Source organism: Nicotiana attenuata, unplaced genomic scaffold (genome assembly GCF_001879085.1).
Source record: "Nicotiana attenuata strain UT unplaced genomic scaffold, NIATTr2, whole genome shotgun sequence".
NCBI classification, from domain to species: Eukaryota; Viridiplantae; Streptophyta; class Magnoliopsida; order Solanales; family Solanaceae; genus Nicotiana; species Nicotiana attenuata.
The window spans coordinates 341,363-357,399 of NW_017670811.1; the positions used below are offsets into that span (position 1 = coordinate 341,363).

Genomic DNA, 16,037 nt, shown 5'->3' on the forward strand with positions numbered 1-16,037 from the left:
CACTGGCGCGAGGCACCATGTGAGCCGCCATTTGAATCTCGCTAAGTGCCATGTGCAGCGCCACTTTCCTCTCTCGAGGCGCCATGTGAGGCGCCATTTGAATCTCGCTAGGTTACATGTGGGGCACCATTATCCTCTCATGAGGCGCCAATTGGAGCGCAGCCTGTATTGCATTGGGTGGAGGGGGCGCCGCCTGGAGACCACCTATGTCGTGCCCTGCGCCGACTTTCCTTTCGTGCTCTACTCTAGATTTTTCAATGTTATTTAGTGCAACTTTCTTTCCACATGCGTTCAATTGTTCCTACACATAAACTTAACTTAATCAAACACAAACATTGCTCAATTATCATTAAAATACTCAAATGCGAAGCAAGTAATGTCATAAAACTATAGAGTTATGGCCAAACAACAGCAAGTCCTTTTTTTTTTTCCAATACACGATTGACATAATCTCTTTTAAAATGTAATAATCAATTTACCCTTAAATAACAAAAGTTAAAGTAAATTGAAACTAATAAAATTCCACGTTCTCAAAGAGGGAAAAGAAAAGGAAAGAAGATGGGATCGTGACGCTAGATACTAACAGAAAATCCAATTGCTACATGCCAACCAAAATTTGAAAAATAGTGAAAGTAATATAGGAGTTTGGAAGATACAGCAATTAAAAATTCAATAAACATACTTGTTAATTCTAAAGTTAATTCATCCACCCAACCCCTTGCATTGAGTTAGTCAAGTCGACGCGTTAGGAGACCTGGACAATGTTAAAGGGTATCGTACACAGTAAATGACTCAATTACCCATTGATATTTTCAACAATTTGGACTAACATAAAGGTAATCAACAAATAATAATAAATTCAGAATAATTATACAAGTAAGAAAAATAGTGTAATTTTATAGAAAAACTATTTTCGGCAGATTAAAAAAAAATGATAAAAGAGCAGTGAGAATAAGGAATAACAAGAAAAAAAAACATAAGGGTAATCATGTCCAATAAAAAGAATATGCTGTAGTGTGGGAAAAGTTTATATTGAGCCAGCAAAAAGTGGGGGCAGAAGAAGAAAAGAAAACGGCTGTCTTTGTATAACATATTCTTTACAACTGCTACCCATTAACCAGTTAAGCAAACCCTTCACCACAAACAGCTTTCTGGCAATTTTGTCGCCCAACAAATTCATTTCAATATATACATATTTTGCCAACTTTAAGGGTCTGAAAAATCTAGGTTTGTTTGTCTTGAAAAATCTTTATATTATTTTACACCCACCTAGGTGGAAATATCCAATTGTTCTGATTTGGAGTTTGATCTGTAAAATCAACAAGGTTATATAAGCACAGAAATAGAGTTAAAGAGAAAGATGTGGGGTATTTCTAAATGTTGTGACAAAATTTACACGGTTGCAGAAGGGGGATCTGGTTATTGTTCCAAGAAGAAGGATGATTTATGTAATGAGGTGAGATTTCTTCTTTTAACTTATTTGAATTCATACATGTCTCTACCCATTTGATTTCAGGTTCTTCTGTTGTTATGTTCTTTTTCTTTTTAGAATTTTTTTCATTCTTGGTAGAGTTTTACTTTGTAATTATATTAGACAGGAAGACGGAAATTTCAAGTATTGGGGTTTATATTCTTGGGACCCTGATGAAAATTAGCATCTTTAATAAATTTTTGTTGAAACAGAAAGCTAATTGACGTGTGATCTGATTATAGTTTGCTTTTCTGTTTTCTTTTCTATTTTCATATTTTTTATACGAACAAACATATTGTTCTATTAATTTCAAAGGAAATAAAGGGTTTGCTGGAAGAGGATGCTTTCCATTTTATTCTTTTCCATGAATTGTTTACTTGTATTTTAATGGAAAGTGGCACAGCACCAAGTACTATTCCTCTTTTGGCTGAAGCATATTCGTAGTTTAAGCACATATTTTTGACGTTATTGATCTTGGAAGTGGAATGACAAAAAGTTCACTGAAAAGGGCTAAAAATCCCTTGCACCCTTTGAGATTTTATTTTGCTTTCGGATTTGAGGCCTTCGCTTGCTTGTACTTGATATTTGATATGCATACTCAAAAATGTATATTTGAAGTTCTGTGGCATAATGTAATAATGCATGTAGATACATATTGTGTATACGCTTTCTGAGTATAAAATGCTGTTCTTATTTTATACCTAACAAAAGATTCTGTTGAATGCAGGAAACTGGACGAGCCTTGAGCATGTCGAGACTAAAATGTATTTTGCGTGGCTTGGATCTTAAAACATATATCTTTCTCTTTGTTTTGATACCAACTTGTGTCTGGGGTATATACGTACATGGGCAGAAAATCACTTACTTTCTACGGCCTTTATGGGAAAAACCACCAAAGCCATTTAATGAAATGCCTCACTATTATCATGAGAATGTGTCAATGGAGAATCTCTGTAAACTTCATGGCTGGGGAATTCGTGAGTACCCGAGGCGTGTCTTTGATGTTGTGTTGTTCAATAATGAGGTTGACATGCTTACTATACGGTGGAAGGAGTTGTACCCTTATATTACAGAATTTGTTTTACTTGAATCGAATTCAACGTTCACTGGGTTGCCAAAGCCTTCTTACTTTGCTAATCACAGAGATCAGTTTGAATTCGTTGAGTCAAGATTGACGTATGGACAAATTCCTGGGAGATTTAGAAGAGGAGAGAACCCTTTTGTTGAGGAGGCTTATCAAAGGCTTGCATTGGATTATCTTCTAAAGCAAGCAGGTATTCAGGATGATGACTTGTTGATAATGTCAGATGTCGATGAGATACCTAGTAGACATACAATCAATCTCTTGAGGTGGTGTGACGACATACCTTCAGTTCTTCATCTTCGGTTGAAGAATTATCTTTACTCTTTTGAGTTCCTTGTGGATAATGATAGCTGGAGAGCTTCTGTCCATCGCTACCAATCGGGTAAGACAAGATATGCTCATTACCGACAGTCAGACGTCATATTGGCAGACTCAGGGTGGCATTGTAGCTTTTGCTTCCGCCACGTAAGTGAATTTATTTTTAAGATGAAAGCCTACAGCCATTTTGACAGGGTCAGATTTTCGCATTTTCTCAACCCTAAGAGAGTACAAAAGGTTATCTGCAATGGGGATGATTTATTTGATATGCTACCGGAGGAGTATACATTCAGGGAAATCATTGGCAAAATGGGTCCTATTCCCCACTCTTATTCAGCTGTTCACCTACCGGCTTATCTTTTGGAAAATGCAGAAAAGTATAAGTTTATGTTGCCGGGGAATTGCTTGAGAGAAAGTGGGTGATCGATCTAGCAGGGTTTATTATATTTAATTTTTGTGAATGTCAAGGGTGCAGTTCTGCAAATGACGATGCTGTGAAACGGAATGTTGGGATGAATACTCAGATTTGGGAAGTCAAGGATTTTTGTATATAGCTTCTGAGAGATCAAGCATGTCTATTGGACAAATGAGGAGCTTTCTGTTGCAGAACTGCTATTAGTTTGAAACATGTGCATAACTCTGTATCCTGTAGTATATCAATTCCTGATTATGGGAAATTTTGGATCACTACTAATTTATTCACATTTCTTGTGTTACATATCACCTAGCGTTTAGACCAGAAATATGTCCCTTTTCTTAATTGATTAATTAACTAGCTTTCTACTATATGCATCAAGTTGGTATTGTGATCTCAAACGGCCATTACTGCAGTATGTGGTCCATCCTCTAAGCTTTAGGGATGTTTCATGCTAAATATTGACCGACTAAAATATCCTAAAAGTCTTAATCGACTTTTTTACTCTTAACTATTCATATTAATTTTGACAAAAACTTATATAGGAAGAACACAACTGCAAATAGACATGTTAGGGAGTAGAATTATGAATGGAATAAAAAAAAAAAGTAAATACTAAAACTAAATATTCTAATCTTTCATCTAGCTAAACGGGAAACAAATGCATTAGAATTGAAGTAGTTTGCTCAATTGTACATAGGTATTTTCAAAGTATTAAAATTAAAATAATTACTACTTTACAAAATTGAAGAAAGTTTGTTAGTTTTTTGTTTTGAATTCCAAGACGTGAAACACAAAGGTTTGATTAATTTGTTTTCTTAAAGCCTTTGGAGGTTGGTACCCGAAACTAACAAATCATTGTTATTCAAAAGAATTTTTGTATAATTTATACTGTGTTTTATTACCAATCCAATGTGCTTAAACGGTTTTGTGTTCGATTTTATAGTTTTAGAAATATGATTATGGCCATTTTTCCAAGTTTCAGACATTAATACTTTTTAATTTATTATTAATAAAATAACTACATTAATAATTATAAGCTAACAAAACTATAGATCAATGTGTTTGTATCAAAAGATATCACAACCTTTTTGAACAAATCAATCAATGAAAATAAAAGGGTAAATCTTAGCAAAGAATAATAATCACTTAGACTGAAAGAAGACAGGCAATGAACACACAAAAATTGTTTAATCTCATGAAGATCTGTGATTGGATGTTAGAAAATGCTTATCGGAAAATATTACAATCGTCATTGTCTCTTAGAGATGTTACCGAGAGAGAGAAAAGAAAAAGAAGCTCCTTTTTACAAAGTTATTCCCCCCATTATATAGAAAGGACAAACCCCTTCTGGGTCCTACAAAACATATTCCTGGGCCCCCTCCAAGGAACCTCCTTAGCACCTTGTATCAGAGTCATGTTAAGCTGTGAGGACCTCGCCGTTGGTCGTGCTCGTCTGTGATCGTGGTCGTGGTTATCCAAATTTGGACTCATACAGTTAGTCCCTCCGCTTGTAGAGGTCGCAATTCGACGCGTCCTCGATAAGCGAACACCGTTTGCCTTTCGCGGAGAAATTTGGTTTCGTGAAGTACCACATCCTGGTCAACTGCAGGGGGTCAACGTGCTCAGCAAAGTATCGGCTGTCTCATCATGAAATGACGTTATCTGCCTTTTCGTCATGATTACGCGCGTTTTCGAGACTGAGGCTGACGGCATGTCGCTTCGGTTTTGGTACCAATTTGCAGCCTTTCGCCTCGATTACGGTGCCACTCTGCTGCTTTCCGCTTCGATCCCGATGCTACCCAATCCTATAAATAGGTGGAGGATTTGTCATTTCAAAAACTCTTGTCCGTTTCACCTTCGGTTACTCTTCCTCGTCTTTCCGGCATTTGTTCTTGCAGTTTTTCTGCTCTTTCCTTCCTTCATTCTTCACCTACACTTCCCCCGCTACACTAATATCTTTCCTGCCACAACAATGCCTAGAACACATCTATTCCACGAAGGGGTTTCTGAGGCGGACCCGCTGTCCGTGGCTTTTCCCTTCGGTGGTGAGGACATAATGGTGGAAGAGGGGGGTAGCTTTCTTACTGTGGAGGAATTACTACCGAGACACCCCTCATCCCGGAGTGACTTCCTTAAAGATCCTTCTCCTACTCCTCCCCCAGTGATCTCTGAGATGGACCAAGCTTATATAGACGCTCTCCGTGCAAAATACAACATCCCCGCTCACGTAGATATGGTTCCGGCGAGAATGGACCTCGTGGAAGTCCACAGACCTGGGTACTGCGCCTTTTACGATTACCCTTTTGTGATTGGATATTCTTTCCCCCTTCCTCAGCTAGCGGAGGAATTTTGTAGATTTTATCAAGTCTTCGCGGCACAACTTTCACCGTACACGCTTAAGGTACTTCTACTGTTGACGAAGTATGCAGAGTTGGAGGGGTGTGAGGTGACCATCCATCACCTCTTGCACCTGTTCTTGCCCAGCTTTCACAGGGGCAAGATGGTGTATTTGAGGCATCGTGGAACAAAAGGGTTAGTAGTTGGAACCGACGATCGGGCGAGTCGTAAGTTATGGCATAAGTATTTCTTTGTCAGAACTGCCCACATCGTATCCGACCCTGCTAGGTTCCCGGAGCGGTGGAATGATAAACGTGAGTGTCGCCACTTCTTTCTTCTTTTTGTTCTTTCTTCTCTTCTTCGTTCCTTATAGTTTGTATGTTTCTTGCTTGTAGCTATGGGGCGTCCACCCCGCCCTATTGCTAACATAAAGGATTGGGTGGCTCGTCTATTGCCCCATGCAGTAGAGACACGAGATTGGCCTTCCTTCGTGAGACGTTACGGCCCCAAGGTTTTATCTGGTAAGCTTCTTCCTTTACGTTACATCATTGGTCATATGTCATTAACTACTGATACGATTCTTTATGATGGCAGGTCGAGGGGTATCCAGCACAGGGCCCCAGTCCCTACATTCCGACAAGCCATTGCTACTGCGGGAACGCAGTTTACCTTAGCCAAACCAGCTCGAGGGGGTTGTACTCGACCGCTCCAAATAGAAGGTTCCTCTCGAGGATTGGTCGTGAGGGAAGAGGCTTCTTCCGTCCTGAGCCCTCACCCCTTGGATGAATCCTTTAATGGGGATAAGCCATCGCTGCGGAAAAAGAGCAGAGTGGAGCTTGGGAAAGGGGTGGCAGTGGACACTAGTAGAAGCCGAGTAGGTGCATCACAGACGGCACCCGTACCTACTTTCATGGCCGATGCTATCTTGGCAGGTAGGTCTCCCCAAAATGGAAGGGGTTTTCCTAGGAGGTGGCTTGGTGCGTTCTGCGGAGGGAGGTGCGTCCTCCAACGTTGGAGGGGGTCTGCATGTTCAGGGCAAAGGCTCAGGTTCGGACGTAGACCCGGAGGAAATTCGCAAATTTACAGAACGCCAAACTTGTGTAGAGGTCAGGACGGAGGGTTCCGACTGACATATAGTTATCCCCGGGAATTACAACTTGCTGTCGAATTATGAGCAGGTGGCTTCTGCCTTAGCCCCTTTATGCTCTTCCCCCGAAAATGAGTTGCTCAGAACAATGAGTGACGTGGAGTTATCTCAGAGTGTTGCCGGCATGGCTTTGCGGGTGAAGTTTTCTTCTCTCTTTCTATTTGGGTTTTTGTCTGTTTTTCTTGCCTATTATATATATTTTTTACTTCGTTCTTTATGGTAGACTCTCATTATGGAGGCCGAGCGTGAGCGCCGGGAAAGAAAAAAAACGGCCATCTACGGGAAGATGTCTTCCAAATATCAACAATATCGCACCAAGCACCATGCGATGGCCGATATCTATACTCAGGACTCGGACTTCCAACTGTTTCTTGAAGGGCTTAAGCAAAGGGAAGACCAACTGGCGTGCAAGGTCGAAGAATTAAGGGAACGGGATGAGGACTTGGTGAGAGCCATCGCCCGTAGTAGTGAGCTCGAAGCGTCTCTTAAGGCGACTGAGGATGAGCTAGAGTTAAGTAGAGGCGTTGTGGCCGAGAATGCCGATCTGCATGCAAAGGTGGCCGATTTGATTGGTGAATTGAGCGCGAAGTCGGCGAAGATTGATGAGCTTAGGAGTGAGCTGAATGTGGATGCTGACAGACTGGTGGCCACCATTTCTGAAGCGGCGATTTTGGAGGATACCCTTCGTACCTGTAGGTCGGAGCGGTCCAAAGAAAAAGAGACTTCTGCACTCAAAGTGGTAGGTCTTGAGGGCCGTATCAAGGAGTTGGAGGCTGAGTTATCCGTCTTGAGGACGGAGGATGCGAATCGACGCCATCATCCTTCTACTTCCCGTACTTTGGTCGAGCCTATCGTACCTCATCGTGCATACGAGTTGTGGGTTTATGCTGAGGCCCAGCTCGAAATATATAAGGCTCTTTTTACAAAAGGGCAGGCGTCTGAAACTGAACTTCAGGGTGTCCGCGCCGAAGCTCGTTCAGCTCGTGAGACATGTGGGTACGACCCCCGTACGCCTGATGGGGATGAAGTCATCTTTGATGATGCAAACCGCCTTACCTACGACTCTTGGTATGAGGATGCCTACCCCACTGAGGGTGATGTGTAATTTTGTAATTATTTTTGTTTCAAGGTTTTTGTTTGGGCGTGCTTGAGCCCATCGTGAAGATAGGCGTTAGTGACTTTTGTTGTAAATGATGAAATTGTTTTGGTGGTGACCTTTATAGTATTTATGGTTTCTCGAATACTTGTCGAATTTTTGGGCGAATTTTGCTTTGTCGATGGCCTTTAGCCATTGGGATATTGCTTCGAACTGTCGTCGAAGTAGGATCTCATCGTAGTTCAAATGAAGTCGAACACATTTTTGTCGATGGCCTTGGCCATTCGGATGTTGCTTCGAACTGTCGTCGAAGTAGGATCCCGTCGTAGTTCGAACAAAGTCGAACACATTTTCGTCGATGGCCTTGTCCATTGGGATGTTGCTTCGAACTGTCGTCGAAGTAGGATCCCGTCGTAGTTCGAACGAAGTCGAACACATTTTTGTTGATGGCCTTGGCCATTGGGATGTTGCTTCAAACTGTCGTCGAAGTAGGATCCCGTCATAGTTCGAGCGAAGTCGAACACATTTTCATCGATGGCCTTGGCCATTGGGATGTTGCTTCAAACTGTCGTCGAAGTAGGATCCCGTCGCAGTTCGAATGAAGTCGAACATATTTTCATCGATGGCCTTGGCCATTGGGATGTTCATAGTGGCGGTTTGGTCATATTCTCGTGGGAAAATACCTGTCGACTTTGTTCATACAGGAGTTTTAATTGTATTCTTGTAAGAATCACATGTTGACTTTGCATCTACAATGGAGATTTGAATATATTCTTGTAAGAATCACATGTCAACTTTGCATATACGATGGAGATTCGATTATATTCTTGTAAGAATCACATGTCCACTTTGCATATACAATGGAGATTTGAATATCTATATCCAGTCCCTTCATTACTTTGTCCGGAGAATACGTTGACGGGTGGGGTAATGAACAATACTTCGAACCTCGAGACGTCTCCCTTGCCGCCTCATTAAAAACCTCACTGGAAAAACTCGATCGTGACAAAACCCAGGTGAGGGAAAAAGAGTACGACTTAGGTGGCGCCTCCCTTCAGAAGTGGAAGTATTTGTGATGAGCGACGTTCCAATTGTTTTGGAGTAGTTTTCCCTCCATTGTCTCTAACTAGAATGCCCTTTGTTTGCTGCTGCCGTGATATTGCATGGTTCGTCCCAATTTGTTCCTAGCTTTCCCTCGTTAGGGTCCTTCGCTGCTTGTGTTTTAGCTTTAAGAATGTAATCTCCGATCTTGAGCGGTCGCACTTTGGCCTTCTTGTTGTAATACCTTTCTACTTGTTGCTTTTGGGCTACCATTCTTATGTGGGCCATGTCTCTTCGTTCTTCGACTTCATCCAGATCCTGTAGCCTACTTTCGTAGTTGTTTGGTCCGCTCTCGCTGGAGTATCTCAAGCTAGGCTCTCCGAACTCGACGGGTATAACTGCGTCGGTTCCGTAGACTAGTGAATATGGCGTCTCGCCTGTGCTGGCTTTTGGTGTAGTGCGGTATGCCCATAGTAATTCTGCTAGTAGTTCAGGCCATATCCCTTTGGCGTCCTCGAGCTTCTTTTTCAAGATATTCAGTATTACCTTATTGGAAGATTCGGCTTGGCCATTGTCGGCGGGGTGGTATAGTGTGGAGAGTATACGTTTGATGTGCCATTTTTTGAAAAATTCAGTCGTTTTCTTTCCGACGAATTGAGGTCCGTTGTCACAGTTGATTTCTTTGGGGATGCCGAAGCGACATATTATATTTTTCCATATGAATGCGATGACCTCTTGCTCGCGTATTTGAGTGTATGCACCTGCTTCCGCCCATTTAGAAAAATAATCAGTTAAAACCAAAAGGAAATGTACCTTACCTCGTCCTGCTGGGAGGGGTCCGACAATGTCCATCCCCCACTTCATGAATGGCCATGGCGAAGTGACGGAATGCAGGAGTTCCCCTTCTTGGTGTATCATGGGGGCGTACTTTTGACACAGCTCACACTTCCTGACATAGTCCGCGGCTTCTTTTTTCATGGTGGCCAGTAGTATCCGACGCGGATGAGGCATCGGACGAGGGCACCATTTCCTGTGTGGGCGTCGCAATGCCCCTCATGTACCTCTTCCAGTACTCGCCTTGTTTGGTTTGGCCCAAGACATTTGTCCAAGGGGCCGCCGAACGTTCTCTTGTAGATATCACCGTTTACGAGACTGTATCTGGCTTCCTGTATTCGGAGCTTTTTGGTTTCTTTCTTATCTTGTGGAAGCGTTCCATCCTGCAAATATGTTACGAGACGGTTGCGCTAGTCCCAGGTTAGGTTTACAGAATGTACCTCGACTTGGTCTATGGCGTAATGTATAAGGGTGACCACGTTTTCCTTGTTGATGTTTTTGGTGGTGGCTGCTAGCTTGGCGAGGCCATCTGCTTCGATATTTTGCGCCCTAAGTATTTGGTTGAGGCGACATTCATCGAATTCTGGCAGCAGTTTGTGAATTTCTGACTGGTACTTTTGTAGTGTTTGTTCTTTGATTTGGAAAGTCCCGGTGACTTGGTTCACTACGAGTTGAGAGTCGCAATGGAGGACGAGTCGTCGAGCACCATATTTGAGGGCTAATTTCAACCGTGCAATCAAAGCTTCATACTCGGCCTCGTTGTTAGTCATCTCGGGGCATCGTATGGACTGGCGAATTACTTCGCCCGTAGGAACCTCGAGGACGAGTCCCTATCCCGATCCCGATGCATTAGATGCGCCGTCAGTGTAGAGGACCCAAAGGTCGGAATGTGCGGAAGCGCGGAGCGCCTCCTGCTCTACTTCAGGCAATATTTTGGCGCTGAAATCAGCGATGAAATCGGCGAGCACTTGCGACTTAATGGCACTTCGCGGTTTGTATGTTATGTCGTGCTCGCTTAATTCTATGGCCCATTTAGCCAATCTACCCGATAATTCGAGTTTGTGTAAGATGCCCTTGAGGGGGAAGATTGTCACCACTTTTATGGGGTGACATTTAAAATATAGTCTAAGCTTTCGTGAAGCTACGACTAGTGCCAAAGCTAGTTTCTCAAGGTGTGGGTACCTTGTTTCAGCATCAATTAAGGTTTTGCTGATATAGTAAATCGGAGATTGCGTACCTTTGTTTTCGTGGATCAAGACTGCACTTACCGCGACTTCGGAGACTGCCAGGTATACTAGTAGGCATTCACCTCGGTCTGCCTTGACGAGTAGTGGCTGCGAGGATAGGTACGCTTTCAGCTTTCTCAGGGCTTCGATGCACTCTGCATTCCACTGCAATCTGTGATCTTTCCTCAGCACATTGACGAATTTATGGCATCTGTCTGATGATCGTGAAATGAACCTCGACAGGGCGGCTATTCGTCCTGTTAACTTCTGCACTTGTTTCTTGAGTTAATGTCTCTGGTATTCCTTCGATGGCTCTAATCTGATCCGGGTTGACCTCGATGCCCCTTTGCGATACCAGAAAACCAAGGAACTTTCCCGAGGTTACGTCAAAGGCGCATTTTTCGGGGTTCAATTTCATCCCGTATTGCCTCAGAATCTCGAAGGGTTCCTTCAGATGACCGATGTGATCCTCTTTCTTTTTTGATTTTACTAGCACGTCATCGATGTACACCTCCATGGTCTTATCGAGCTGTTCTTTGAACATTTTGGTGACTAATCTTTGATACATCGCCCCGGCGTTCTTGAGTCCGAACGACATTATCTTGTAACAGTACGTTCCTCGTTGAGTGATAAAAGTGGTCTTTTATTGGTCCTCTTCGGCCATAAGAATTTGGTTGTAACCAGAGTAGGCATCCAGGAAGCTTAATAGTTCGTGCCCCGCTGTGGCATCGATGACCTGGTCGATATGTGGTAGCGGAAGGAATCTTTCGGGCATGCTTTGTTTAGGTCGGTGAAGTCAACATACATCCGCCATTTCCCGTTCTTCTTTTTGACCATGACCACATTGGCGACCCATTGGTGGTATTTCGACTCTCGGATGGAACCATTGGCGAGTAACTTATCAACCTCTTCGCTAACCGCCTCGTTGATGGCGGCATTGAACTTTCTCCTCATTTGTCGCACCGGCGGGTAAAGAGGATTGACATTCAGCTTGTGTGTGGCAATATCCCTCGGGATTCCTGGCATATCTGAATGGGAAAAGGCAAACAAATCGGCATTATTAGTTAAGAACTCATGATATTTACCTGGTTCTGAGAGGTTGTGTCCGATGTAGGCCTTTTTCATGCCGTCGGTGTTGTCCAGTTGGATGGGGTCGAGGTCTTCTATGGTAGCCTTGCAGTCTTCTACGACATCCGGATCTCTGATGGCCTCTATTTGTATGTCGGGTTTGGTTCCTGACATGGATGATTGCTATGCTTCCGCACTTGCCCCTTGAAGTTGTTTGGTGTGTGTGCAATCCTGGGCGATGCGGTAGCATTCTTGGGCGGTGCGTTGCTCGCATCGGATGCTAAATGTCCCCCATGGGGTAGGAAATTTGATTACTTTATAGAAACTGGACGGGATGGCTCGCATGGCATGTATCCACGGATGCCCTATGATAGCGTTGTAGGCTGTTTCTTGGTTTATGACGTGAAACGTCGTTTTTAGGGTGACCCCTCCTGCCAAAACGGGCAACATTATTTCTCCCGAGGTTCGTTCCACTGCATTGTTAAAACCCGTTAGTGTTATGCAACGAGGTATTGTCTTATCCTCGAGTCTCATCTGTGAGATGACTCTGGGATAGATGATACATGCGCCACTCCCGTCGTCAACCATTATTCTTTTCACATCAGTATCAGCAATACGTAAGGTTATAACTAAAGCATCATAGTGAGGGAAAGACAAACCATTGGCATCCGACTTATCGAAGATGATACTATCTTCGAAGTCGTCATACCGTTCTTGGGTGATTGTCCGCTTGAGTTTATGTGTGGTGGTGAATTTCACATGGTTGATTGCTGCATCGTCGCTGCCTCCGATGATCATTTGTATGATACGGGCTGGCGAGGGCAGCATCGGTGGTCCTTGAGGTTGATCGCGTCCTCGTGCGATGTTGGTTCGTCCTCGGTCGCTTAGCAGTTCTTTCAGGTGCCCTGGTTTAACATTCTTACTACTTCTTGCCGCAGACCTATGCAGTCTTTGGTTTTGTGTCCCTTTTCCTGGTGGAATTCACACAGAACGTTCGATCTCCGGGTGCTCGGGTCCGACTTCATCTTTTGCGGCCACTGCACCTTTGTGCCGAGCTTTTCCAGTGCATATACTATTTCTGAAGGAGAAACGCAAAAGTTATGAGCGGAAAGCAATGGAGGCATACCTCTTTCGTTTCGGTGTGGCCCGGTATATCGGGGCGTGACCTCTGCTTGTCGTGGTAGTGGTGGGATGGACGCCCGGATGTAAGGCTGATGCCTTTCTCGATTGAAACGGGATGGTTGATCCCTCCGCCCGTCGATACGGTGCTCCCTCCTTGCTTAGGTCTGGACCGATGTTAACCGTTGGAGCGTTCCATTCAAGTCTTCCTCATCCGCTCTTACTTCGGCACAATAGGCGTTATGGATTTCTTCCCATGTAGTGGGAGGGTATTTCATGAGCCTGCTCAATAATTTTTTGGTTGCTTTCAACCCGCTTCTGTTTAACCCATTCTAGAAGGCTGTCACCGCCATTCCATCCGAAACGTTGGGTAGGCTCATTCTTACCCTGTTAAATTTGGCTAGGAAGTCTCGAAGTCCCTCGCCCATCATTTGTCTGACGGCGAAGATGTCATTTACTTTGGCTTCCGCCTTTTTCGCTCCTGCATGGGCGGTTACGAACCTATCTACCATTTCTTCGAATGTCGATATTGACCTCGCTGGTAGTTGGGAGTACCGTGTCAGTGCTCCCCCTGTCAGAGTTTCGCCAAATTTTTTCAATAGTACCGAGGGAACTTGTTCTTTTCACAGATCGTTGCCTTTTACCGCGGTGACATAGTGAATCAGGTGATCCTCCGGATCCGTGGTTCCATCGTATATTTTTAAATAAGGCGGCATTTTGAATGTTTTCGGGATAGCGTGGGGGGCTGCTCCTTCAATATACGGCTGCTCGACGAATCGACCTGCATCACGTTTTGGTAGCAACTTCGGAGCGCCCGGTATTTTATCGACTCTTTCCTGATGTTCTTTCATCTGATCATGGAGTGTTTTGTTCTCGTTCTCTATATCTTCCATTTTCTTTAGAATGGTCGTGATTGCATCATTACCTGCATCAACGACAATATGAGTGTTACCTACGATTGGAGTTTCCGTCTCATCGGCGACAACTGCAGTTTCTGCGTGTATTGAGCCTCCGATATTCCTTTGAGTGGGTTTGTCCAGTATGCTGCTCAAGGTGTTTGTCAGCCATTCCTCTAATAGTCTCTTCACAGCTGGTGGTGCTTCTCCTACTGCGGACGTTGAGGTTTCCATCTCGCGTGAGATAATCACGCTTTCATGAGGGGTGGACACTTTATTTTCCTCGAGTGTAACACTTGGCGTTACGCTTTCATTGTTTTCCCTGCCGGCTTCGTTGATGGAGCCTAGCTGGTTGTTCGTGACGTGTACTATCGCCTTTGATCTTGTCTTACCCTTTCCTGCCATTGCTGAACTTCGCGAGGTTGAGAATAGGTGTTTACTTCTTTCGGTGATCTAGGCGAAGCTAAAATCTTGGCTATAGAAATCCCCACAGACGGCGCCAAATTATTTGTATCAAAAGATGTCACAACCTTTTTTGAACAAATCAATCAATAAAAATGAAAGGGTAAATCTTAGCAAAGAATAATAATCACTTAGAACGAAAGAAGATAGGCAATGAACATAAAAAAATTGTTTAATCTCATGAAGATCTGTGATTGGATGTTAGAAAATGCTTATCGAAAAATATTACAATCGTCGCTGTCTCTTAGAGATGTTACCGATAGAGAGAGAAAAGAAAAAGAAGCCCCTATTTACAAAGTTATTCCCCCCATTGTATAGAAGGGACAAACCCCTTCTGGGTCCTACAAAACATATTCCTGGGCCCCCTCCAAGGAATCTCCTTAGCACCTTGTATCAGAGTCATGTTAAGCTGCGAGGACCTCGCCGTTGGTCGTGCTCGTCTATGGTCGTGGTCGTGGTTATCCAAATTTGGACCCATACACAATGGAAGGACTAAAGGATTATATTTACAACGCACGACCAAACCTAAATCACGTGGAAGAAATTCAAGTTTATTGGGATTCAGTTTATATTATCTTTCACAAAGATAATTTTACGTCGAATAAAATCGTAATGCATTAGTACTCTCTAATATTTAATATTCAGAAGAAAACTAGCGGGACATTGAATTCTTTAAGCAAAAGCTCTAGTTCAGTCTAATTCCACACAATATCATAAAACATTGTAAACTATCCACTCAATGATTCAAATTAATTTGCACAAGGATTCGTAAATTTGATGGAACTTTCGGTACTAATGTTTGAACAAGATGTCTACTCACTTAATTACTTTTCAAAAACAAAAACTCAATTTTTGGTTAATAGTTGCCAATAAACGGATGTGTTTTCTGTCGACCCGAAAGCTCATTCGGGTTATAAAGCAATATCCGATTAGAAGGGTGAATGACAGGCTGATGGTTATTAAGCTGGTCGTGGGAGGGTCTACTTTAAATGTGATTAGTGCTTACGCGCATCAAGTGGGTTTTGAAGAGGAGATTAAGAGGCGCTTCTAGAAAGAATTTGATGGGTTGGTACGTGGCATTCTGCTCACCCAGAAGTTATTCGTAGGAGGGGAGTTCAATGGTCACATTGGGGCGACATCTGGAGAGTATGACGGCGTGCCTGGCGGCTTTGGCGTTGGAGTTAGAAACGGAGGGGGTACATCGTTGTTGGATTGTGCTAAAGCCTTTGATTTGGTGATTGCAAACTCGTGCTTTCCAAAAAGTGAGGAGCACTTGGTTACATTTAGGAGTTCGTTGGCCAAGACTCAAATTGATTATCTACTCCTCCGGAAGTGCAATAGGAGTATGTGCATGGATTAAGTTTATAGCAGGCGAGAATCTCACGACTCAGCATAGATTATTAGTGATGGGCTTAGCGATCGTAAGGAAGTGGGGGATGAGGGCTTTGTATGGTCAAACCAGGATCAGGTGGGTGCTTTGACTTTCGACAAAGCGCAGGAGTTGCGGGGGGGGGGGGGGG

At 43.4% G+C, this 16,037-nt stretch overlaps 2 protein-coding genes across 2 annotated transcripts; one reads left to right on the forward strand and one right to left on the reverse strand.

Annotated features, from left to right (window-relative positions):
- Positions 1 to 1,048: 1,048 nt before the first annotated feature.
- LOC109243565 lies at positions 1,049 to 3,641 on the forward strand. The gene is made up of 2 exons (XM_019410505.1): positions 1,049 to 1,456; positions 2,199 to 3,641. Exons 1-2 carry the CDS (start codon positions 1,361 to 1,363, stop codon positions 3,294 to 3,296), a joined length of 1,194 nt encoding a protein of 397 aa, XP_019266050.1. The 5' UTR covers positions 1,049 to 1,360; the 3' UTR covers positions 3,297 to 3,641.
- Positions 3,642 to 12,223: 8,582 nt separating this feature from the next.
- On the reverse strand, positions 12,224 to 12,838 carry LOC109243561. The gene has a single exon (XM_019410502.1). It carries the CDS (start codon positions 12,836 to 12,838, stop codon positions 12,224 to 12,226), a length of 615 nt encoding a protein of 204 aa, XP_019266047.1.
- Between the last annotated feature and the right edge of the window lie 3,199 nt (positions 12,839 to 16,037).